This window comes from Geotrypetes seraphini, chromosome 10 (assembly GCF_902459505.1).
Source record: "Geotrypetes seraphini chromosome 10, aGeoSer1.1, whole genome shotgun sequence".
Taxonomy (NCBI): Eukaryota; Metazoa; Chordata; class Amphibia; order Gymnophiona; family Dermophiidae; genus Geotrypetes; species Geotrypetes seraphini.
In genome coordinates, this window is record NC_047093.1 from 105,072,395 (window position 1) to 105,098,639 (window position 26,245).

The 26,245-nt window shown below is 43.8% G+C and overlaps 1 protein-coding gene and 1 long non-coding RNA gene across 5 annotated transcripts in view; one reads left to right on the plus strand and one right to left on the minus strand.

The window, feature by feature from the left end:
* Positions 1 to 4,176: 4,176 nt before the first annotated feature.
* LOC117368027 lies at positions 4,177 to 5,392 on the plus strand. Its single transcript, XR_004540894.1, has 2 exons — positions 4,177 to 4,219; positions 4,512 to 5,392. It is a non-coding gene; the product is annotated as an uncharacterized LOC117368027 (long non-coding RNA).
* Positions 5,344 to 26,245, minus strand: part of PDCL (phosducin like) — a 50,991-nt gene continuing 30,089 nt past the window's right edge. For 3 of the 4 annotated variants that reach the window (XM_033961265.1, XM_033961264.1, XM_033961263.1), the window contains 3 exons: positions 20,740 to 20,908; positions 9,759 to 9,940; positions 5,344 to 6,039 (listed from right to left, as the gene is read on the minus strand). In XM_033961265.1, the coding sequence (XP_033817156.1) occupies positions 5,497 to 6,039; positions 9,759 to 9,940; positions 20,740 to 20,902 (888 nt within the window). In that variant the 5' untranslated portion in view covers positions 20,903 to 20,908 and the 3' untranslated portion in view covers positions 5,344 to 5,496. The remainder of the gene's footprint in view (positions 6,040 to 9,758; positions 9,941 to 20,739; positions 20,909 to 26,245) is intronic. The other variant, XM_033961266.1, reaches the window with a different exon arrangement.

Here is a 26,245-nt window from a genome sequence, read left to right on the forward strand (position 1 = left end):
GAAAGCAGACAGCCCAAAATCCTCTAGAGAAGTAACAAACAGTGCTTAATAAAACCTAAACAGCAGAATAAAACAAGTACAAAATGAACAATGAGGTCCACCACAGGCCCAAACAGAAAAAGATAGGAGGGGAAAAACATAAAATCGGGAAATGGCAAAATAGTATAAAATAATACCCTCTACTCTCCGACAGAGAACCACATGAGAAATATAGGCAAGATCTCCAAACAGTGGGCTGCTGCTATTTAAGACTCGGGTCACTGCTATTTAATATATTCATAAATGATCTAGAAAAAGGGATGAAGTGTGAGATAATAAAATTTGCGGATGACACCAAACTATTTAGTGGAGCTCGGACAAGGGAGTACTGCAAAAAATTTCAAAGGAACTTGAACAAACTAGGGGAATGGGCGACGAGATGGCAGATGAAGTTCAACGTTGAGAAATGTAAAGTATTGCATGTGGGAAGCAGAAACCTGAGGTACAACTATACAATGGGAGGGATCTTATTGAAAGAGAGTACCCAAGAAAGGGACTTGGGGTAATGGTGGACATGACAATGAAACAGACGGCGCAGTGCGCAGCAGCCGCTAAGAGAGCGAATAGAATGCTAGGTATAATCAAGAAGAGTATTACTACCAGAACGAAAGAAGTTATCCTGCCGTTGTATTGAGCGATGGTGCGTCCGCATCTGGAGTACTGCGTCCAATATTGGTCTCCGTACCTTAAGAAAGACATGGCGTTATTCGAGAGGGTTCAGAGGAGAGCGACACATCTGATAAAAGGGATGGAAAACCTTTCATACGCTGAGAGGTTGGAGAAACTGGGCCTCTTTTCCCTGGAGAAGAGGAGACTTAGAGGGGATATGATAGAGACTTACAAGATCAAGAAGGGCATAGAGAGAGTAGAGAGGGACAGATTCTTCAAACTTTCAAATAATAAAAGAACAAGAGGGCATTCGGAAAAGCTGAAAGGGGACATATTCAAAACAAATACTAGGAAGTTCTTTACCCAACGTGTGGTGGACACCTGGAATGCGCTTCCAGAGGACGTAATAGGACAGAGTACGGTTCTGGGGTTCAAGAAAGGATTGGACAATTTCCTGCTGGAAAAGAGGATAGAAGGGTATAGATAGAAGATTACTGTGCAAGTCCTGGACCTGTTGGGCCGCCGCGTGAGCGGGCTGCTGAGCGCGATGGTCCTCAGGTCTGACCCAGCGGAGGCATTGCTTGTGTTCTTATAACATAGAACTGTGGAACCTGCAGTCTGAACACGACTGGAAAATAGCAAATAGAGCATAGCCCCAGAAAAATGACCAACAAAGGGCACCATAGAGGCCTGTAAAGGTTGCACGAAGTAACATATACTCCCCCAGCAGCAATAACGGGCAGTAGCAGCAGACAGCCAGCTGGGACACGGAACCAACCCCAGAAAGGTGAGCAATCGTCCCCTGCATGAGCCAGTAAGATAGTAAGGGGAGCTGCTGGTGTTCATCTGTCCAGTCTATCAAATGTCCAATGTAGAAAAGAACCACTACAACCGATCTGCAAAAGTCTCAGGTGGGGGTGGGGGGATTTTATTATATGGTATATGCGTTATAAGATATTGAAAAGATGGTAGGGAAAGGGCTAAAATTAATTTTAATATGAAGAATTGTAGAATTTCAAGTGATGTATTTGAGTTAAAATGTTGTTACTTTTTGATGCACTTGATGTAAATTATAAAAAAGAATAAATAATTTTTTTTTTTTAAAGTCTCAGGATTCAAACCTCCTCACGGTGATCGGCCATCGCCGGGGGTAGCTTTTTGATAAAGAGATCCAGGTCCTGTGGGGTGTCTAGACAGACGACCTTGTTGTTATGAAAGACTCTGGCCCAGCAGCATGACGTGGATATTCCTTTTGAAAAGCTCGTTGCAATAGGGTGCCATTGCTTGACGGCGGTAGGACACTTGAGGGGAAAAGTCCTGAAATATAAGGATTTTATTGCCCTCGTAGGAAAGCTCTTTCCCTTTGCGGTACTGGCTGAGTATTTTTTTCTTTAATAGCGAAATTGAGGAAACGAGCGACCACCGGCCTCAGGCGCTGTTCCCCCTCCTGGTGAAGGCCCACTCGGTGGGCTCGTTCAATGGTGATCAAGGACGCCGGGGGTTGAACATCCAGCGCACCTGGCAACCGCAGGTCCACATCCCTGACTGCAGCGGGATTCCAATAAATCGCAAATTGTTGCGCCACCCATTATTTTCATGATCTTCGAGGCGCTCTTGCCGGACCTTGCTGGAGGATTCCAGCGTTCTTAGACGCTCCTCGAAATTGTCTGTTTTTTCCTCCCGCTGGGCCAAACGACCCTCTGCTCGCTGCAGACGATTCGCCTGGGCGTTCAAGCTCTCACGAAACTCCTCCATGAACGATTGGATCTTCATGAGCTTATCCTCCATCACCACCATGACAGACCTCTTGAGTCCCTGGATCGCCACGTCTTGGAGGGTAAACATGGGAACCTCGTGGGCCTCTGCCATCTTGGATTCCGCAGGCTTTTGCTTTTCCTTAGCTCCCCTTTGCAGTTTTGAAGTCATGACAAATCAACGGAATCTCGGAACGAAGCCACAGGTGCACCACAGGCACCTCTATCAAAGGATAGGGAGAAAGTAACTGCCGCTGCTGATCTGGGGGTACGGAGACAAAGGCAAAAGGCAAGAGGCATATGCGGTGGAAGGCAGGAGTCCCGGCATATGCGGTGGAAGGCAAGAGTCCTGGCATAGCGACGACAACAGGAAGTTGCAAGTCAGCTGACGCCAGCACCTTTTGTTGCGGTGGGGACCTGAATCCTTCACGGACCAGCAAGATTTTTTGTGGACCGGCACCGGTCCGCATACTGGTGGTTGAAGAACACTGTTTTAAAGGACTCTTGTATTGCATAATCTTTTTTAGATGTACTGCCCAGTGACTGGTTAATGATTAGAAATACCAAGGAAACCCATGGGAATTGTTGTGAACACAAACCCAGCAACCTACCGGGAGAACACTGGTTGGCCCTCTATGTGATCGGGGATGGAACAGGAAAATTTTTTGATTCTTACAGACAACCGCCAGATAGTTAATTTTTTCCTAACAGTATTATGAACTTTTTCACTAAACAATGTAAGACCGTATTATATCATAAGAGACAATTACAGTACCCTCTGTCTGAGGCCTTTGGCTATCACTGTGGTTTTTTGGTTTTTGTTTTTTTTTTTACAAATTTCAGTACCATTTCATCATTTTGCATTAAATCTTCAGAATACATTTCTAAAATATTTTCAAAAGGGTGTCCTTTATAGCGATGTAAAAAAAAACCAAAAAACAAACCCAAACCCACACAATGATAGCCACAGGCCTCAGACAACGGGTGCTGTAATTGTCAACTTTTCTTGAATCCTCTCAAGATTTGATATCCAAGAGGGCCACTCTTCTTTTTGTTCTAGATTCAAAGCATCAAAAAATGGTCCTGAAATCTATCTTATTTACAGGATTTATTAACCACTCAATCCAAATGTTCTTGGTTGTTTACCAGTCACATACAAATCTAAAATACATACTACATATAAACAATTACATCAATCTTCAATAAAAGTTATCCTAATTTCCAAATACCTCCTGAAATAAAAAAAAGTCTTCAAGGCTTTCTTAAAGTCTGCACAATTTTGTAATCCATATAAAGTGGACAGTAAACTGTTCCAGAGTTGTAGTCTCATCACTTTAAATGAAGTGGGTATCTTATAATGATATTTCCAAATCTGGCTAGAGCAATACAATTAAAGAAAAGCCTTTTTGTAGCTGAAACCTAGAGTTTCAGCTGTGGGATCAACTTTCTTTCAAAAGTTTCCCTGCAAATGTTTAGTCACTTATGCTTGTAACTCTTTTATTTTTATTGATCATATACATTTTGAGCAATTTTTGATAGATAAACCTTTGCTAAATTCTGCTAAAATGTGTAATAATGAGGCAGGCGCGAACTCCAAACAACAATAGGGGTTTTCATATATACTCGAATATAAGTCAAGACCCCATTTTCCCCCAAAAAAGAAGGAAAAATGGTTGACTCAAATATAAGTTGGGTGGTTTAATATTCAAGTGCCCTCCCCTGTCAGGCTATATGCCCAGCCCCCTCCCGCCCAGGCTCTGTACCGTCCCCCCTCCCTGCCTGTTGTACCTCTTCTGACGATCCCTGGTGGTCCAGAGGTGCAGCGGGCAAGAGTGAGCTTTTCGCGCTGCTGCCCCGCTGCTAACCTGGTTGGTCAATGGCTGCCGCGAGTTGTGGTTTCTTCAGCTACTGAGCGGCACTGAGCGGAAGCGTGCTTTGGCGCTGCTGCTCGATGCTGAGTGGCTTCCTGACTGGCTCCCGCATTGCTGCTCAGTGGCTGAAGAAACCACAACTCGCAGAACCTACCAATTGACTGGGTTAGCAGCAGGGCAGGAGCACGGAAAGCTCACTCCTGCCTGCTGCACCTCTGGACCACCAGGATTGGCAGAGCCTACAATAAGTCTGAGAGGGAGGCGCTTGCCCGAATATAAACTGGGACTCCCATTTTTGGGCCAATTTTTTGGCTCAAAAATCCTGGTTTATATTTGAGTATATATGGTATATCTTGCTTGATCTATAATTTGAAGATTTGTATTTAGTTTTTTTTCCTTTCTCTTCATTGGGTCTGCTGAATGAGGGTTATAAACCTTTATGTTTTATTAAATATGATCTATGTGATTTTCTTTATATACTCGTGTATCTTGTAATGTATATTAAAATTTAAATTAAAGAAAAAATAAGGAAATATTTTAAATTGCACTAACTTAGGGCTCCTTTTACAAGGAAACAGTATTGAGTACCAGTGCAGAAAATGTGACTCAATCCACAGGATTTGCTACTGTAGTTTTGTAAACGGAGCTCTTAAGGCATTCTCAATGAGACTAGTTTTGAAAGAATGCCAAGCTCCCAAGTCTAGAAGAGAAATGTATTAAGTTAAACTAATTTATTTTTATTGGGTTAAGTTTTTTTAGGGGTCCAGTTACAAAGCTGTGGTAGAAAGTGACACGACATGTTGACCAAAAAATAAAAATATTTTTCAGCTTGTATATAGTGCACACACATTTGGGACTTACCGCAGGATTCCCGAGTGTGTCCTCTAGTAAGCCTTTTTAAGTTGCAATAAGCACATGCTAGCATTTATCATGCCTTTGTAAAAGGACTTCTTTGTTTGGTAAAATATAGCTATTCCTGTTTACTTTGTGATATCCCTCTGTTTTTATCAAATCCAACAGAAATGTAAATCAGATAAAAAGTACTACAGTAATAACTTCTACGAGTTATTTGAATCATAATTCATTGCAAAACACACACTATTTTATATCTTTACAAAGCAATGGACAGAAAAAAAGGTAGGGAAAAAAAAAGACGGGTTAAACAAATTTTTGTTTACATCTATAAATAAATGGAAAAACTTGCTCGTTCCCCTTTATTGTCCTCAGTCTATTTCAAGATCACTGTCATCATTATACACAGTTGAAGAATTACGTATGGAAGAAAGGATGGACAGATCTTTTTCTGGAAGCAGACCACATTCTTGGAGATATGCTTCTAAATCTACAGCAAAGAAATCGTCCCCGAGCTGATCAGTAACTCGCACAAAATTACCAATTAGCTCACTGCCCTTATACACAAGGAGAGCGGGCAAAGCACTGCTGGTAAATCTTGTGCTGGCACCAATCAAAGAGCTTTTGACTCTACAAAACTTGACCGTCGGATATTCATTAGCAAGACAGATCATACAGCCATTTACAGACTCTGAGCCTGGAATGCCATCTTCATAAATGTGAATCATTATAAGGGTATTTTTGTGTTCTTTATCTATTGTGTCCAGAAATCCTTTGCCGCTGGTAATTTCAAAAATTTGCCTGAACTCTTGCCCACTATGCAGCTGCTTTTTCATCTCCTCCATTCTCTGTTTTCTGTACTGCTGTAAAAACTCTTCATCTTCATCCTGAAGTCTGTATTCCTGTAATATTATCTGGAAGTAAATCAAAATGTTAAAAGGATACATTTACAACAGAATTATAAAATAAATTATAATTTGTGTTTTTTGTTCTATCATCTATTACCAAATTTTCCTCTTCTTGCATTCCCTCCAATTAATAAGTTATTTTATATTTTAAACACTGGATTAAACCAAAGGAAGAGAGGAGATTCAAGGTCTTGTGCTGGAGGAAGAGCACCTCCTTGTCATACCAAATGGAGCGCTTCTTCATGCAGACTTCAAAGGATTCTTGAAAAGACAGCACTGGTCAAAGGGATTTATTTATTTACTAGTCTTTAAGCCTATTACATTAACGGGTGCTAGAATAGATGTGTGTCTCTTTCTTTCTTTGTCTCTCTCTCTCTCTCTGCTTGCGAAAACGTCCGCTAGGGGGCTCCGTCGGTGACGTCACCCACATGTAAAGAATATGCTGCCTGCTTGTCCTGGGATAATTGATCCATGCCCCAGTGCTAATCGACGCTTGATCTCTGCTATTAAACCACCACTGTGATCAATGAAGAACCCAGGGAAAACAAAGCTGTCAATCACTTCTATTTCTTCATTGTAGATCTTTATAAACAGATACTTATTTTTAACCTGCAGCAATGTAGGGTTAAGTGATTTGCCCAGAGTTACAAGAAGCTGAAGTTTGCACAAACACAGTTTGTTTGCACTGAAGTTTGCACAAACACAGTTCCCCTAGTTCTCAGGCAACTGCATAGGGCTACTCAATCATATCTTACTGCTGCCTTTGAAAGTATCTCATCACAAATTATTGCAGCATCTTGAAAGCACTGGAATTGAGTCTGTGGTTATGGATCCAAGATGGCCGCAAGAGGAGTTGTTTGAGCTTCACTCTCCCTGAAGCTCCTTAAAAATATTCTTGTGTACTTCTAACCTTGTTACCTGTCTTGCAATGCCGAAAAGGAGGGGATGCAGCGCTGCTAGAGCCTCGCAGCGCTCCAGAACGGCCGTCTTCGGTAACATCGAGGAGCTGATGAGGAGAATGCAGAGCACGCCGACAGCTTCGGGGAGTTCCCCGCAGGAGACGCATGGTGGAGGCGCATTTATGTCGCTCTCCATGGAGACATCGTTGAGCCCCGAAGTAAGAGCACCTCCCCCAAGCCCTCAGTCAACTAGTTCCCCTGTGAGAGGAGGTACTTCCGGAGGTCGGAGTTCACCTCCTCCCGGAGGCTAAGGAGAACAACGGGGGGACTGTGTTGCAGGACTCCCTGCCGGTGCAGAGGAGTCTGAGCGAGGAGGCTGAGGAGGAAGCGGTGGGGGATGAGAGAATTCGACAGACTGCTGTAGGAGACATGCTGCCAGAGGGTGAGCTAACCAAATTAAATTTACAACCTTTCCAAATTGAGAAGCCCCGAGAGGTTACATTAGACTCTCTGTGGGATCTGGTAGCCAATTTGGCAAGATCCATAAACCCGCAATTACAACAATTAGAAAAGAAACTTAATGACCATGAAATTGAGATTAAAAATTTAAAGACTGGACTTGAGGACTCAAACATTTCAGTACAGAATGTCCATCAAGAATTAAAAGTCTCCCAACAAATCACCGAGGCATTAATTAAAGATAATACTAACCTAAGAAGGAAGACGGAGGCATTGGAAAACTTTTCCCGCAATAATAACCTCAGACTGATAAATTTCCCTAGGGTTTCTATGATAGCCCTGAGGGAAATGTTGAAACGCTATATGATGGAAGTATTGGAGCTTCCTGAAGAGTCATTACCACTATTTAGGCAGGTCTATTATCTTCCAAATAAGATCCAGGACCAACAACAACAACAGAAATCGGGACCTGATTTAATGAACATATCTAATATCTTGGAAATATCTGATAAAGAATTAGTGACCCCAGCCACTTTACTTTTGACAGTAGCTCTCGCACCAGATAAAAACTGGTTGCTGAGACTTTTCTTTAAAAATAAACAAAAAGAATTTTTAGGTTGTAAAATTCAGATGTTCCCAGATTTGGCTAAGGATACGCAGAGAAGGAGACGAGAATTTTTGTTAAGGAAACCTGGTGTTATATCTCTGGGGGGCGACCTTTTACTTGCAACATCCATGTAAATGTGTAATTAATTATCATTCTCATAAATATGTTTTCTTTGAGCCATCTCAACTGACAACCTTTCTCTCAACTGCATCTCTGGAGAAAGAAAGTGCTTAGTTTAAGAAAGGGTGCTTTAATCTCACTCAACTAGTTATTGCTTGGTTTAATATAATTACTTTGATTCGCCTATTACCATTCTTGGCTCTGATTGAGGACTTGAGTTGAAATTTATGCTTATATTTAATATTCTTTTATATATGTTTTCATTTGTATTAATTTCTTGCTGAATTTCCTTTCTGTACAAGTTTTATGCTTGATTATATTGAAAAAAATTCAATAAATAATAATTAAAAAAAAAAAAAAAGAGTCTGTGGTTATGTCTGCAACATCAAGGTATTTCATTAAAAGGGAATTGATAAGAGGAGTTCTGTAAGTATCACTCCTCTCGCCAATATTTTTAAATCTGTATTTGGCACCTTCAGCAAAATTAGTAGACGATTGGCATATTAACTTTTACTTTTTTGCAGATGACAGCCAGCTTGTCATTTTTCTTTGAAGATGATCAAGAAAATGTCATCTCTAACTTAACAATAAACTTTCGATCATAACAGACTGGATATGCCAGCACAATTTGGTCTTGAATGTTGATAAATCATCTGATTTGCGAATTTCTCATAATTATGTTTTATGTTTTATGTGCTCTTCCTGAGATCTGTGGTAAATCTGTCACTATCACAGGATCTTGTGAATTTAGGTTTACACTGCGATTATAAATTAAATTTTTTAACACATTAATTGGAAATATTGTGATTCTGCAACCAAAAGACAGATTAGGTTCTTACCTCATTAATATAGGTTCTGTTGGGATACACAGGAGTCCATACTGTAGCTGTTGATTCCCATTTCCCACAAACTGCAGAAAGATATCACATTAAGAACTTGAAACTTCTCCCCTTCTGCAGTCGAGCACAGCACTCTCCTCAGTTGATGCCAAAGCAATCAAACTCCACTGAAACATATGAAAGAGGAGAATCATGGCGAACTTCCCCGACAAGAAACATTCTGCTCTGTTCTGAAACTTAGAAATAGAACAGTGATAAATAAACCTTTAACAAGCAAAAAGTGAACAATAAATAACTCAAATAAGTAACTAAGCCAATCTGCTAAGTGCAACAATCAGAGACTAAAGGTCCCTCCCACGAGGATAGAGAAAGGGACACACCCAGTACCTGAAACACATCTTTCTTAATCTTAGGTATAGTACCAGAGGTCCCAAGATGGACACTGGCAATGTCTGAGGCAGAAATCAGGTGAATCAAAACAAATCCGTACAGGGAGGGTAATATGGACTCATGTGTATCTTAATAGAACCCAGATTATCAAGGTAAGAACCTAATCTATCGTGCTGGTATGGATACACATGGTAGGTCTGGGAGGAGAAGAGGGAATATAGCATATAGGGACTGTATAGCATAGTTTTGATTCTAGCTGAAAATGCACAGGCTGAAACCAAAATTCCACTGGCCTCTAATCTGCTTGTCCTGTTAAATAAAAAGTTAAAAAATTGACTTTTCCTGATATAAATTTCTCAATACTGGAACATTACTGAAAGTTAAATAAGTGACAATAAAACTATTACTCACCTTTCCACTGATTTTATCTCCAAGATCTTTTTGCTTCTGCTCTTCCTTCTGCTCATCAAGATGGGATCTGCATGTCATAGAAAGTTTCTGGATAAGCTGTTCCAATTCTTTGCACTGCTCTTCATGTTGTTCAGTTTCCAGCTGTTTAAAACGCTGCCAGTCATTGATAACACCTTTTGGACCTGAAAGAATAGTTGCTTTGTGTATAGAACCTTCAGTCATTTTAAATTCTTCTACCACTTTTCCTCAATCAGGTTTCTAATTTGGGCAACAACAGGGTATTTCACTCACAGGCTTCACAAGAAGATTTCTAGCTAAGGCAAAGATACTATTATCATTTATATAGTACTAACAGATGTATGCAGTGCTGTACAGAGTCATGAAGACGACAGTCCCTGCTCGAAAGAGCTTACAATCTAAACAGACAAGACAGACAAACAGGATGGCATGGATACAGTTAAGGGGAATGGTTAATCTGCTGACTAAGTTGATGGGCAGTGGGTAGTAGGGTTATAGATTGAAGGCTATATCAAAAAGGTGGGGTTTCAGTCTGCTTTTACATAAGGGAAGGGGCGTGGTGGACAAATTCAGGTAATTTATTCCAGGCATAGAGGGCAGCTAGATGAAAGGAACAAAGTCTGAAACTGGCAGTGAGAGAAGGGTATAGCTAAGAGCAGCTTATCTGAGGAATGGAGTTCTCTGGGAGGTGTATAAGGAGAGAGGAGAGATATGGAGAGGCAACAGAATGAACACACTTGTAAGTCAGCAACAGGAGCTTGAACTGTGTGCGAAAGAGGTGCACCAGTGAAGTGATTTAAGGAGAGGGGTGACTTGAGTGTAGCAAGGTTGGCAGAAGATGAGACATGCAATGCTTCTCCCCACTAATGTGCAAAAACATGTTTTAGGAAGATAAAATGCTGGTGGTCACTACTTTATTTTTCTCCTGCATTTGAATGTAAGTAGAGAGGTCAGAGACAATAATATACAGTGGAACCTTGGTTTACGAGCATAATTCATTCCAGAAGCATGCTCGTAAACCAAATTGCTCGTATATCAAAAGCGAGTTTCCCCATAGGAAGTAAGGGAAACTCACTTGATTGGTTCCACCTTCCCGCCCCACCAGCCCACAGTCCTTTCCCAGGAAGAGGAATATGAGGTCTCAGGACACCAAAGCATCAGAAAAAAATGAACTTAGGCCAAAAAAACTAAGCACAGTAGAACAGAGCACCTCTACATAGTTTGCTTGCAGAAGAAAAACTAAAAGAGGACACTGGGCTCTGCCTCCATGTGTGAGGTAATCCAAACTTAGCATTCATACTTCTGCAAATCCAGTTCACTGAGTGGATGCAACCGAAGAACAGAGTTATTCATACTCCTGTAGCTTCAGGTTTTGTTTATTTTTACTAATCCACATGACAGGAGAAGTCCTGTGACGGACACCAGCAATGTCCAAGGCAGTTAACAGGTGAATCAGAAGTCTGCACAGGTTGGGCCATACAGAATTCTATGTCTTATAACATATAGAAAATTATCAAGGTAAGAACCTAATCTTTCATTCTGTTGCAAAGACATAGGATTCCGCACTGAAGCTGACATACCAAAGTAGTGTCAGACATCTAAGGAGGGACAGATGAGCATGCCTGTAGCACAGAGGACCCAAATGCAGCATCCTCTTAGACTGCCACATCCACTCTGTAGAACCTTGTAAAGGTATGGAGAGTAGACCAAATAGCTGCTCTACGGATTCCATCAGGTGAAACAGCCCGGGACTCCACCCAGGAAGCAGCAACACTCGACCCCTGCTTAACAGTAGGTAAAACCACTTCAGGGACAGCCCTGAGCTCCAGAGAAAACTATGCAGGCTGGCTAACAGGTACCCAGAGGGATCGGCCTGTCAGCTATAGACTGAAGTCTGTGAATTTTCAAGCAAGCAAAGTTGTGAAATCGCTTACAACACCACAATTCCACCCTATGTGTTCTCCAGAGGCACTTCCAGTTTGTGGCGCTGCCTTTCAGATTGACAAACAGCCCTGTGCACCTTTACCAAGGTGTTGGTGGTGGTAGCAGCTCACTTTCGCAGGATGAGCATACAGGTTCACCCTTACATGGAAGATTGACTCATTGGAGCCCCTTCACGGCAGGAAGGTGTACATGCAGTACAGCTGGTGGTGGATTTCCTCCAGGGACTCGGTTGGATATTCAATGTCAGGAAGAGTCAACTACAGCGGACTCAGTGCTTGAAATATCTGGGAGTCTGCTTTGACACAGTAAGAAGCTATCTTCCTTCTCGAGCCACACAAACAGATCAAGAAACAGATCACACAGATTTTGGCACTGCCGAGCCCCACGGCCTGGCATTACCTCCAGGTACTCGGCTCAATGGCGGCCACCCTGGAGGTAGACCCCTAGGATTCCCTTCTCTCCAGGTGGTCCCCCCTCCAAACTCTATTGTCTACAGATGCAGCTTTCTTGGTCATGGGGGTAGCGAAGAAGTATTCTGCGCACATCAAGTTTCTTCACAAGGTGATCTTGTGTCCTGGAACCAGTAGGCTGAAAAACAGGCAAACACACTTCCTGATTGATATGGAAAGCCAAAATGACCTAAGGCAGGAAGGAAAGAACTGTATGTAGGGAAACCCCAGTCTCCAAAATGCAGAGGAATGGTTCCTTACAGAAAAGAACCTGGAGTTCCAAGACATGTCATGCTGAGGTAATAGCGACCAGATATACGATCTTTGAGCATCAATTCCAAGAGGGAAGCATCTCAAAGGGGCTCAAAGGGTGCCTTGGTGCGGATAGACAGCACCAGGCTGAGGTCCCAGAAAAGGAATGGAAGCTTAACCAGTGGTCTGATGCGAAGAGCCTCCTTCAGAAATCTAGCAACATCAGGATGAGATGCCAAAGAGGAACGACCATTCTGGGTTCTAAAACATGACAGCCCAGCTACCTGAACCTGAAGAGATGCTACAGTGAGGCCTTTATTAAGATCAGCCTGAAGAAAAGTGAGAATAACCGAGATCAGAACTGAATAAGGGTCCACCTAGTCCTGAGCGCACCAATGCTGGAAAGCCTTCCACGCTTTAGCGTAAGCAGAAACTGTAGATGACTTAGACTTGAGAAGAGCGTCAATAACCACATCAGAATAGCCTTTGTGTTCTAAGGCTGCGTTCTCAAGAATCATGCTGTAAGAGCAAAGCATAACAGATCCTCCATGCAGACCACACCCTGCGTAAGCAGGTCTCGATGGATGCTCAGCCAAAGGCTGTGACCCTCGCAAACACACATTAGATCTGCAAACCATGGTCTGCGAGGCCAATCTGGAGCCACTAGAATGACGCAGCCCTGATGAACCTCAATCCACCGAATGACCCAGTTTATCGTGGCCCAGGGAGGAAAGACATAGGAGAAGCTCCTGAAGTCATGGCTGCACTAGAGCTTCAAGACCCTCGCTTCTGGGCTTGGATTTTCAACTGAAGAAACAATTTGCTTTCTTGTTCTTTGCCATGGCCATAAGATCGAAACGGGGCCAACCCCAGTGCTGCACTATGGCTCGTAACACCGCTAAGGACAGGACCCACTTGCCCAGATCCGGTCTGTCTGCTGAGGAAGTCTGCTTGAACATTGTCTACTCCCGCCATATGCACTGCCATCAGTGCTAGATGACATTCTGCCCAAATAAGGCGGGCTTCCTGAGCCAGAGGAGTGCTCTTGGTTCCTCCATGGCGAATGACATAGGCTACTGCTGTTGCATTGTTGGAGAAGACCCTGACTGCTTGGCCCTCCAGAGTCTTCTGCAACTTATCAGAGCCAGCTGAATGGCTTTGAGCTCCAACTGGTTGATTTTTGTTGCAAGGGCGTCCAACACTCCTGAACAGGACAGCAATTGCAATGGGCTCCCTAACCCCAAAGGCTGGCATCTGTCATCACCATGATCAGGAGGCAATGTGTAGTGGCACACCACTTGAGCAGAGCTTTGGTTCTACCCTGCCCATAGGTGCACTGACATGATGATAATTGTACAAATATTTCAGATAAAATATTGTTTTATTAAAATTCAGCAGACAGTCCTGTTTTAAGGCATTCATTTGTACAATGGAGGAACATTACAAGTCAGAGTGTAAATGCAACTTCCCTGATATAACGCCCTCAAAATTCTGTTCTGTAGGTTCACTTAAATATACCTAATACATGACGACATTTTACTGCCTGCATATAATTGGTCATGAATACTTGATACCATATAAGGCGCTTGTATGCATATTGGGGGAGTATCTGTCCCCCTCACACAAGAATTCTTAAAAGTTACATTTTAATACTAGCTTATCTAATAAAGAAAAGGTACAGAAGAAACCAGGAAAAAGTATTACAATATAATATACTCACAGAGGAAAAATTATCCATTCACACAGCTTTAAATCATTTCTCTTTAAGAGTCAAACTACTGTTCCCATGTTACTGAATCATTTAAGAGCATGCACTGAAAATCCCGTGTCTCAGTGAAAGAAAAGGGGAGTGGCCAATCCACTCCCACAAAACCTACATTTTCCTATATGCATCCTCCAGTACAATTTTTTGGCGTAATTATATTTCAATCTGAAATCTTAAATATGAAAGTCCCTACGTTATTAGTTTACTAAAATTTTATTCATCATATATGCATTTTGTATATCCAATTAGCATTTCTAACTACCCTGCAAAAAGGAGAGGGAACCCCCTCCCCTGGAATGTAATCTCTGTAGTAAGAAGAAAAGTCCATCTCTGTAGAAACTAGGTCAAAAGCCAAACCTTATCTGTCCTGCAGGTCTCTGGAGACCAGACTGGGCACACATTGAACATTGAAACAATGGAATTTTATAAAAACTAAGCTACAGCCTGTGTGTATCTTCTCTGGTCTTCAACAGAGCTTCCTGTTTCCAGTGACCTCAGCACAAAACACATATTTAGGTCAATATATTATCCCATGTTTGTTTTATCTGGTTTGTGTTCTGGCTTCTTCAATTGTAATTTTATCTAGCCATTTAAACCCTCTTCCTTTGCCCTTGGAAAGGTCCTTATCTTATAAACAAACCCTGACTAGTAAATCCAGAGCAATGAGAGGAAAATATAATGGCTATTTTATTTTTCATGCTTGCCCATTCTACCACATAGCTGTCCATTTTTAATAAGCTGCCACGCCCAGGTTCAAAAGAGCCTCATCACACTGTGGAGCGATTGCGGGAGAAGACACCATGCTTGCTCAGGCTTCCAGAATCCATGGTAGACAGGCCTGCAAGGCATCCCTGTGCAGAACTCAGCGAGAGAGCAACGCATGTTGAAGAGGATGCCTGTGCACCCTCGTTCAAAGAACGACATCTATGGTGGTAACCATGGATCTTAGAACCTGAAGATAATCCCATGCTGAAGGAGCCTGCAGCTCCAGAAGAGAAGAAATCTGGGCACACAGCTTCTGCCTGCAGGCTTCTGGTAGAGAGATGCAGTCCACTGCCGTGTCAAAGAGAACACCCTTTTTCAAACTCCCCCGATTTCTCTCACAGGCTGTCAGCCTGTGTACTCACTGTGACCTGACAGAGGATCTGTGCTGCAGCCTGCCTCAGCTCTCTTACAGTAGCTGGATGAGAAATCACTGGCACAATGCTGGGAATGCTTCTATAAAGCTGATCTTCGGGCTACTAGTCAGACTCTTATGCCTGACTATACCTCCTGCGGACCAATAGATATGCACCCCTGCGGACCAATGGATATGCACCAGGATATGCAAAGGCGTGAAGATGCCAGCACCCTGCAATATACCGTCAAGTCTCTTAAAGGCGCCCAACAGCCTACGCTAGACCCCTGCTTAAAAGTAGGTGAGACCACTTCAGGGACGACATTGAGCTCCAGAGAAAATTATACAGGCTGGCTAACAGGTAACCAGTGGGATCGGCCTGTCAGCTACAGACTGAAGTATGAGAATTCTCAAGCAGGCATAGCTTCAAAATTGCTCCAAGCACTAAATTACCCCAAAAAGGAACAAAATTACATCAAATTAAAAATAATAAAATGGAGAGAGCAGAGGTAACACTGCTGCAGGCACACATGCAAAAGGAAAGAACTGTAGGTGGAGCAAGAGAACCCAGTGAAGTACAGCAGAGGCAGAGTGAAAAATCAGTACATAAGCAATGCCTCTGCCGGGTCAGATTCCTTCTACAGCACCACGCGACTATGGGGAAAAAAACCATCTGTCTAGAACAGGGGTTGGCAAACTTTTTGACTGGTGGGCCACAATGGGTTCTTAAATTTGACAGAGGGGCTGGACCAAGAGCGGGGGGGGGGGGGGGGGGTGTCTTAAAAGAAAATGAAAGGGAAAAAAAGGTGGAGGGGGGTTCTTCTACATCCCAGCCACAACCACCAAGCTTGCACAGCTTTTACTAGCTTAGAATACCATCAGCTTAGAATACTATCAGAGAAAACCATCAGCAAGGAATGGCGTAGACTCCACTTAATAAGTACCCCATTCAAAACAAGAAAGCCCCTAAAATTCATTCATCTCAAGTATCGTTTTTCCCTATTTTTCTAACACTTAACACCCCCAAGCCTCCTCCCCACTACCCCAGAGCGACTGTAAATTCACCCTCCCTGGTAGAGGAACTCAATGAAAGATAATCGATGTTCGAACGTTTTTTACTGTCGACACCGCTGCAGCCTGCACCTGCTGGGCTGCAGAGAACGAAGAGCAGCAGCAACAACGCCAAAGCCACCACTCTCGACCCCAGAGGCTCCCTAGCTGCAACATCCCACTTCAGCCCCATCGCAGCCAATACCTTGATAGCCATCACATAACACTATCCTTCTCTAAGAGGCACCGCCCAACAAAATACATAACGGCCTGATTCAAAGGGATGTCGTTGCAATCCAGCTAAACGGGCCGGAAATGGCCCGCAGGCTGTAGTTTGCCCATGTATGGTCTAGAATGTCTCATCTATTGCACTGGAAATGCATATTACCAATGCATTTCTTTTTTATTGAACAAACCCTCCCCCCCAATAAAACCACACTTTTGTTTTTATTTCTCCCATGTGATGGTGTAAAACTAGTTTGACTTACTGATGTTCTCAATTCACTTTTTGCCTTCATTTTTCTACGAGTATTTCCCATTTATAATCCCTTGCTCTGTATTTGGTTAGGGTCTGTATTTTTTGTCTGTGACTGAGGTGTAGTATGCTGTTTGCATGTTCTGTTTTACTAGTAGTAGGTGTTATGAGTGTTCTAGGACCCATGCAATATTTGTAATGCTGCTTATTCAAAGGTAAGGTTCAAGCTGTTTATATCATAGGAATTAGTGTTACTTTTTATGGTAGGTTTGTACATGTGTGTTGAGTTAGGAATTTTTTCAGATTTTGTATTAACAATGTGGAGTGATTTATGTTGCTATTAATTTATGAGATGGGAGAGGATAACAGGTTTTATGGATGTAGAACATGTTTACATTTAAATCAAACCAAATGTCTGTGAGGATCACATATGTGGTGTGTCATAAATATAAGCATCATCTGTCAGGTTGAGAATCACTGGTCTGGAATAAAATATGATCCTCATTTCTATGCTATGATTTTTAAATTATTTTCAGTTTGTATGACACTGAATTTAAGCACACATTTATGAAACTGCTATTCTCAAAACTTGAGGTTGCCTTTAATGTGATCGCTAAACTGGTTCCAGACGGTTTAGCCTGCATGCATTTTAGGAGCAGATTATCAAAATGACTTATGGTTTTTAGCACGCTTTCTAGCAGTCTCCGACACTGCCTTGCAAATGGGCCCTTGAATATTAAAACAAGCACGCCAGTGGATTCTTAAACATCGTCAAGTCATTCTCCAAGAGTGGCGTCGGCTTTTCGTGATAAAAATCAGCAACTGGTCCAGGAGTGCCGGTACAGTGACAGCACTGTTAAAAGTGCATCTTGTGGCATGTGTTTTGACTGTGGTTAATGGAAAAAAATTAAAAATTATGTAAGTCTCAAATTATAGTCTTTTTTTTTTTTTAGTGGGAGTGGTAGAAGCACAGTTCTTGAGTGTGTATATTATAGCCCCCCTCGGCAGCGGGAGAGATGCCTACCGCCCCCATGCCTCTGATGACCCCCATCCTCTCCCCCTTACCTTACTTAGAGGCCTGCCTCTGCAAAATGGTGGCCTTCCCAGTGCATCCTGGGATGACAGGGGAGGGGCCTGAGGCTCTGATTGGATCAGGAATATGGCCCCTCCCATAGGAGGGGCCTTAAACAACCTAGGCCAATCAGAGCCTCAAGCCCCTCCTTGGATGCACTAGCGAGGAGCCTTAGGCTCTGATTGGCCCAGATGCTTAAGGCCCCACCCATAGGAGGGGCCTTAAAAAACCTGAGACAATCAAAGCCTCAGGATGTACTGGGGAGGGGAAGGCCCGCCATTTTGAAGAGGCGAGCCTGCTGGCCGAAGGGAGTAGGCATCCCTGTGGCCCGCTAAGTAAGGTAAGGGGGAGAGGGCGAGGTCATCGAGGCATATGGGGGGGTTGCGTGGATAGGTCACCGTGAGAACGGGCTATTAGGTTTGGATGGACCTTTGGCCTGACCCAGTAAGGCTATTCTTATACAGTCAAACCTCGGTTTGTGAGTAACCCGGTTTGCGAGTGTTTTGAAAGACGAGCAAAACATTCTCGCAAAACGTGTCTCGCAAACCGAGTGTTGACTCGATTTACGAGCACCCCCCAATAACCGGCATCACTCCTCCCGCTCGCAAAGGGCTCCCCCCCTCCCGCTCGAAGCCGGCAGAGACAAGGAAGAAGATCGTCAAGCGGCACCGGCACTTGTGGGCTGCGTGCCGGTGCCAAAGGGGGGGTGAGTTAAAGTTGGTCGGGCGGGGGGGTTCCTGTTCTCGCGGGGGGGGGGGGAACTTTGCGAGCGGGGGGGGGGGAGCGGTTGTCGTGCCGGTGCCAGACGGGGGGGGGGGTGAATTAAAGTTGGGCGGGGGGGTGCCTGTTCTCACAGGGGGTGCTGGATCACGCGGGGGGGGGGGGGACTTTGCGAGCGGGGGGGAACAGCGCCCTGGCCTCGGGGGGGGGGGGGGGGAAAACGTATCAAAGTGAGTTTCCATTATTTCCTATGGGGAAACTCGCTTTGATAAACAAGCATTTTGGATTCCGAGCATGCTCCTGAAACGGATTATGCTCGTAATCCAAGGTACCACTGTATTCTTATGCATGGCGGCGGGAGTAGGCATCTCTCCCACTGGGGGTGATGCTTGGTGGTGGGAGAGAGTGGGCATTTCTCCCGCTGCTAAGAGGATGTTGGGGGAGTATATTGCTTAGCAGAAAGAGAAAGTGGGCATCTCTCCTGCTGTCGGGTGGAGGGTTGCTTGACTTGTTGTTCGGTGTTTTGGTTTTTTTAATGTGTTCATTCTGCGCATGTGCCCATCGCTATCACCAGCGATGGACACATGCGAATTTAGGGAATCTTTACTACTGCCCGCCAACCTCATTTGCATGAGCGTTTTTTTGGGGCAATGACTCGCTTTTTTAACATTGCTACTATAACGACTGTGACAGCGGCCTGTTGGTTTTAACACAACATTTTGAGAATCCATCCTCCATGAGAAAATTTGCAGGAGGAATGCCTACTCCCTCCTGCCATCGGATGGTCCCCCGAACATCACCCCCACCCCTCAACCCCCCCCACCCTCCCCCCGGAACCTTTGGTTGACGTTGGGAGCTAGAGGGAAGCATGGTCCCTTCAGCTCCGAAGCCCGCTTGTCAAAAATGATGGGCCTTCTCCTCTCTGGAGTACCATATGATGGATGCATGAGGAGAAACCTAAGGTCTTATATCTGAGCAAATCAGGAGCTTAGGCCCCTCCACATGCATCACAAGGGATCAAAAGAGAAGAGCTAATCAGGCCCTTAGGTTCCTTCCCGTGCATCACATGGTGCACCAGAGGGGACGGTCTGTCATTTTCGATGGGCGGGACTCAGAGCTGGAGGGACCGTTGGAGTTTGGGGGAGATGGGGGTGCTGTTTGGGGGAGCATCCAATGGCAGGAAGATGGGCATCTCTCCAGTCTTTTTTGGGGGGATGGAAGAGGGGCGGGTATGAAATGGTTCGGGGGCCTCCGTTGGCAAGAGGGAGTGGGTATCCTTCTTGCCAATTTTCTCTTGTAGGGGGGTGAGGATGGCTTGGCAGGAGGAAGAAGGCATCCCTCCTGCCGTTTTCACTGCTGCAGGGGGAGGAGTTGGTTGGTTCCCAGTGCTGGGTCACTGGGGAGGGCTTTTTTTTAATCGGGCAGATATTGTGTGTAATACACACACATCTGTCCATTTAAAAAAAAAAAAAAAAAAAAGGTTTCCTGCTCTAAACAGCTGAGTGACAGGAGGCTGCTTTCGGGGCTTCCCCTACCTCTTAGCTGCTCGGTCTTCACTTTGCCAGCTTTGCGCATGTATGAGAGATGCTCTCACACCAATCAATCGGACAAGAGACTCAAACCTCCTTGCGAATCATTCACATGCAATCTTTTTGGTACATCAATCACTCTTCTGCAATCAGCCAGAGAGTTGGCCAACAGTGATCCAGTTGGTATTAGCGATTATGTGCCTTAGTACTAGGACCTTAGGTGTGAGCATTTACACCAACTGAACCCTAGTGCAAATATTCTCACCTAAAATTAGGCATAGGTCCCCTATTCTATAAATAGGCCCCTGATCAATCCATGACCCTCCCATAGACATGACCTTTTTTGGACCTACATGCAAAATTTACACATGGATTCAGGCACGTAAATATGAGTGTGCAAATTTAAATTTATGCCAATTACCATCAATCTGATTTGATTAGTAGGGCTCAATTATTAGCGCTAATTAGCTCATTATTCAAGTAAATTGCATTTGCACATTGGACATGCACCTAAATTTGCATGCACAATTTTCAGTGCTACTTACAGAATTTGGGGGATATGTACAAATAAATTACAGCTTTTATATTACCTGTATTGACTGAACTGCCATCCTTATTCACCTTGGATTTTCTATCCCCATATTCACAGAAAGTTGGTGCCTGCTGATTCTCATTTTCACTGTCTTCATCATCGCTGCTACTATAATAATACTGCAGCTTCTCACCAAGTAACTTGTCATCCAGAGTGGTCATTGTAGCCTAAAAGAAAACATACAGACCTCCAAAATAATCTACAATTTGCTTCTGAAGAGAATATAATTGGTACCATATTGTGTCAGACCAAAGGTCTATTGAGTTCATTATCACGTCTGAATAACATTGGCTAAACTAGGTCAAGTACCCAAAGAGAAAAATATTTCTTATTATTCACATAAGAGATTTGCAGTGGTTTCCCCCAAGTCTACATGTCTAAAAAGAGAGATTAGGTTCTTACCTTGATATCTTTTCCAGTAGATAAAGATGGCATGCTGAACCATAGGATTGTCCATGCATGCTCATGAGCATACTGCAGAAGATGTCAATCACAGCTTTTCAGTTCCTCCTTCTCCCTGGTCTCTGCTGCCCTCTTCAGTTCATACCAAAGCCAATGATAGCCCTATAAGAAGGTGACAGAAGGAGGGGTATAGGGACTTCCCCCAAAACCAGATGTCTGATCTGCACAGATGAATTTTAAAACAAATCAATGAACAAACAATAATGTAGTTAAAACAGTAACAAGTCTCCAAGATGAACAATGAATGTAACAAAAATACAAGTTAAATAAGAATATAACAGCCTGAACATTTATAGAGTTCAACCATTCCTTACTTTCAATCATATGCACAGACACTTCATAATCCATTAGTCTGACAAGAAAAATCATAGCTATGGAACTGACCAAGAAGCTTGAGTCAGAAAGCAGATGCATCGGATAAATTGCCGGGCGGAAGGTCAGAATACCATACTTATCTACTGGAAAAGATCATCAAGATAATAACCTAATCTCTTTTTCCAATGCAATAGGGATGGTATGCTGAAGCATAGGGACGTACCTAAGCAGTCCCAAAAGCCTAGGGTGGGAGAAAAGAGCCTGCTCATAGTACTGAGCACCTGTACTGCTATGTCCACACTGTAGAACTTGGTGAAGGTATGAATGGAGGATCAGGCTGCTGATCTACAAATCTCCTCGGGTAGGATTTCCCATAGTACAGAGGACCCAAAAGCATTCAGCTCCATTGTAGAACTTGGTGAAGGTATGAAGGGACCTTCAGTCACAAGGGGGCACCCGCTCAAACTCAGAGGAGGGAGATGTGGTGGTGACACCAGGAAGTATTTCTTTACAGAAAGGGTGGTGGATCACTGGAACAAACTACCGGTGCAGGTGATCAAGGCCACTAGCGTGCTCGACTTTAAGAATAAATGGGACATCCACGTGGGATCTCTACGTGGGTCGAGCAGCACTCTGACTTAATGGGGTGGCACAGTAGAGTGGGCAGATTTGAAGGGCTATAGCCCTTTTCTGCCGTCATCTTTCTATGTTTCTATATCAAGTTGCTGATCTACAAATTTCCTCGGGAAGAATTGCCAGTACTTCTGCCTAAGAGGAGGCCACTCGTCTTGTCAAATGCACTTTCAATGAGATAGGTGGCTGTTTGTCGCAACTGATGCACAGTATACAGAGGATATAGTTTTACAAATCCATCTGGAGATGGTAGCCTTGGAAGTGGGTCTGCCTTGTCTCACCTTATTGGTTAGCACAAATAAATGATCTGAGAGACAAAACTCATTGGTCACCTCCAGGAAACACAATAGGACTCTTGACATCCAAAACCTTTAAGGCTTTGTCTTTCTTCTTAGACCCTGTGGGGTGAAATGCTGGCAATCTAACTTCTTGGTTGACATGAAACACCAAAATAACCTTCAGTAGGAAGGAGGAAACCATCTGCAAGGTCACTCCCACTTCTGTGATCCTGACAAATGGCTCTGCACAATGGGGCCTGCAATTCTGAGATTCTCCTGGCAGAAGTAATTGCCACCATGAAGACTTTTTGACCATCATAGTATTGAGGGAATTGTAAGGGCTCATATGGGGCTCTGCCAAGTCCCTTTAAAATTATACTAAGGTTCCAGGATGGAAACAGGTCTCGAATCGGAGACCGTAGTCTCAAGGCGCCCTTCAGGAACCTGACAATATCAGAGTGGGGTGCAAGCGAAGCTCTCTTCTCTTGGCAACAGAAGAGTCCTGCTACTTGAACTCTAAGGGACGCCACTGCTATTCCCTTGTCAAGGCCCTCCTAGTAAATAACGGCAGATAAAGACCCGAATGGTCCATCCAGTCTGCCCAAACATACACTCTCTATAATTTAATGTTTTAATTTAAAGTATTCTTTTCTTTAGATATTTCTGGGCCAGAAACCCAAAGCTCTGCCCGGTACTGTGCATCTACTGGAATCTCTGTTAAAGCTCACTCCAGCTCATCTAAACCATCCCAGCCCATCAACAAAATAGCCATATACAGGACACAGATCATGCAAATCTGCCCAGTACTGGCATTAAGTCTTCATTTTACCATTATTTTCTGATTAGAGATCCTTTGTGTTCATCCCATGCTTTTATGAACTCTGTCACAATTTTCCTCTCCACCACTTCCCTTGGGAGCACATTCCAGGCATCAACCACCTTCTCTGTAAAGAAGAATTTCCTAACATTACTCTTGAGTCTACCACCCCTCAACCTCAGATTATGCCCTCTGGTTTTACCATTTTCCTTTCTCTGGAAAAGATTTTGTTCTAAGTCATTACCTTTCACGAATTGAATGTCTAAATCATATCTCCTCTATCCCTCCTTTCCTCAAGGGCAGGGGTGTCAAAGTCCCTCCTCGAGGGCCACAATCCAGTCGGGTTTTCAGGATTTCCCCCATGAATATGCATGAGATCTATTAGCATACAATGAAAGCAGTGCATGCAAATAGATCTCATGCATATTCATTGGGGAAATCCTGACAACCCAACTGGATTGCGGCCCTCGAGGAGGAACTTTGACACCCCTGCTCTAGGGTATACATATTCAGGGTTTCCATACGTCTTTTGGCGCAAACCTCAAACCATTTTCATCGCCCTCCTCTGGACTGCTTCAAGTCTTATGTTCTTTGCCAGATAGTCTCCAAAATTGAACACTATACTCCAAGTGGGGTCTCACCAACGACCTGTACAGGGGCATTAACACCTTCTTTCTTCTACTGGTTACGCCTCTTTCTATAGTTTAGCATCCTTCTGGCAACAGCCACTGCCTTGTCACACTGTTTCTTTGCCTTTAGATCTTTGGACACTATCATTCCCAAGGTCCCTCTCCCCATCCGTGCATATCAGCTTCTCACCTCCCAGCACATACATCTCCTTCCGATTTCTAATCCCCAAATTCATTACTCTGCACTTCTTTGCATTGAATTTTAGTTGCCAGATATTAGACCATTCCTCTAATTTTTGCAGGTCCTTTTCATGTTTTTCACTTCCTCCAGGGTGTCAACTCTGTTACCAATTTTGGTATCATCTGCAAAAAAGGCAAACCTTTCCTTCTAACCCTTCAGCAATGTCGTTCACAAATATATTGAACAGGATCGGCCCCAGCACCAATTCTTGATGGACTCCACTACTCACCTTTCTTTCTTCTGAGCGCATTCCATTAACCACCACCCTCTGGTGTCTGTCTGTCAACCAGTTTCAAATCCAGTTCACCATTTTGGTTCCTAACTTCAGCCCATCAAGTTTGTTCAAGAGCCTCCTATGAGGAACCGTGTCAAAGGCTTTGCTGAAATCTAAGTCTAGCATATGTCTTTAGTACAATTCTCTAGTCGTCCAATCAAAAAATTCAATCAGATTCGTTTGGCACAATTTACTTTTAGTAAAACCATGTTGCCTCAGATCCCCAGATGAGATGGAGGCATTGCCCGGCTCTAACTTTTCACTGCTGCACCTGCGCTGAAACATCTCCCATGCCTTAGCATACACTGAATTCAACATCAGCTTTTTGGCTCTAAGTAGAGTAGCAATGACTACTTCTGAATATCCTTTTTTGAATCATGCCATAAGACCAAAGTGTCCAAGATCTTCTAGGGTAATTGGGCCCTGCAAGGGTAAGTCTGGATGTACTTGGAAGTCTGAGACTTTGTTCCTTTTGTAGCTGTACCAGATCTGTGTACCACAGACGCACGATCTGGTGCTAAAAGAACTACTGTTCCAGTGTGATGTGTTATTCAACGGATCATCCAGACTTTCATGGGCAAGGGTAGAAACATACAGTAGCCCGGACTCTGGCCATGGTTGAACCAGGGTGTATAGCCCTGCATTTTTGGGCTCATATCTTCGACTGAAAAACCAATCCACCTTTATGTTCTTTGCAGTCATCTTAAGGCTGGACGACCCCATCTTCTCACAATGGTCTGGATCACTTTCAGGGACAACAGCCACTCTCCTGGGTCTAATGTCTGTATGCAGAGATAATCCTTTTGAACACTGTCCACTCTGGCTACGTGTGCCACAGAGATGGCCTGCAAAAGTGTTTCTGCTCAAAAGAACAATGCTTTCTCATCCTGTCAGAGTAAAGCACTTTGGTGCCTCCCTGCCTGTTCACATAGGTCACTGCCGTGGCATTGTCGGAGAAGATTCTGACTGCTTTGCCCTCCAGCAAAGACCACAGATAGAGCAGTGACAGATGAACTGCTTGGAGTTCCAGCCTGTTGATAGACCACTTCCACTATGACAGAGTCCACTGGCACTAAACTGGGTGACTGTTGTAATGAGCCCTCCATCTTAACAAGCTGGCATCTGTCATCAAGACAACCCATGAATCAATCCAAAGTGAAATTCCTTGGCCAGAAACTATGGACGGAGCCACCAGACAATGCTGTGCTTGGCTGCCATTGTCCAGGGAAGCAGAAATTGCAGAGTCTATCTGAGATGGCCTGGAGAGGGTGCATGTGAGCCTTTGCCCAGGGCACTGCCTCTATCATGGCGAGCACTGCCTCTATCATGGCTGCCACTGACCCCAGGACTTGAAGGTAATGTCATGCAATAAGCTCTGGCTTGATCAACAGATCTATAATCTGACCATGAAGCTTCTGTTTGCATGTTTCTGAAAAAAAGACATGGCCTTCTATGTTGAATAGGACTTCCAGATATTCAAGGGACTGTATCGAAACCAGGTGGCTCTTTCAAAAGTTCACAATCCATCCCAGACTCTGCAGTGTCTCCATAACTGCCCCTACCGCCTTTTCTCCTTCCACTCGGGAAAGTGCTCTGATAAGCCAATCATTCAAGAATAGGTGTACTTGCCAACCTGCTCTGTGGAGATGAGAGGCCACCACCACCACAACCTTGGTGAAAGTTTGGGGTGCTGTTACAAGCCCAAAGAGAAGCGCTGAGAATTGATACTGATTCTATAACATATGGAATATGAGAAACTTCCTGTGTTCTGGAAAGATGGGGGATGTGAAGGTAAGCTTCCTTTATCAAATCTAAGGTAGCCAAAACCTCCTGGCTCCACTGCTGCGATGACGGA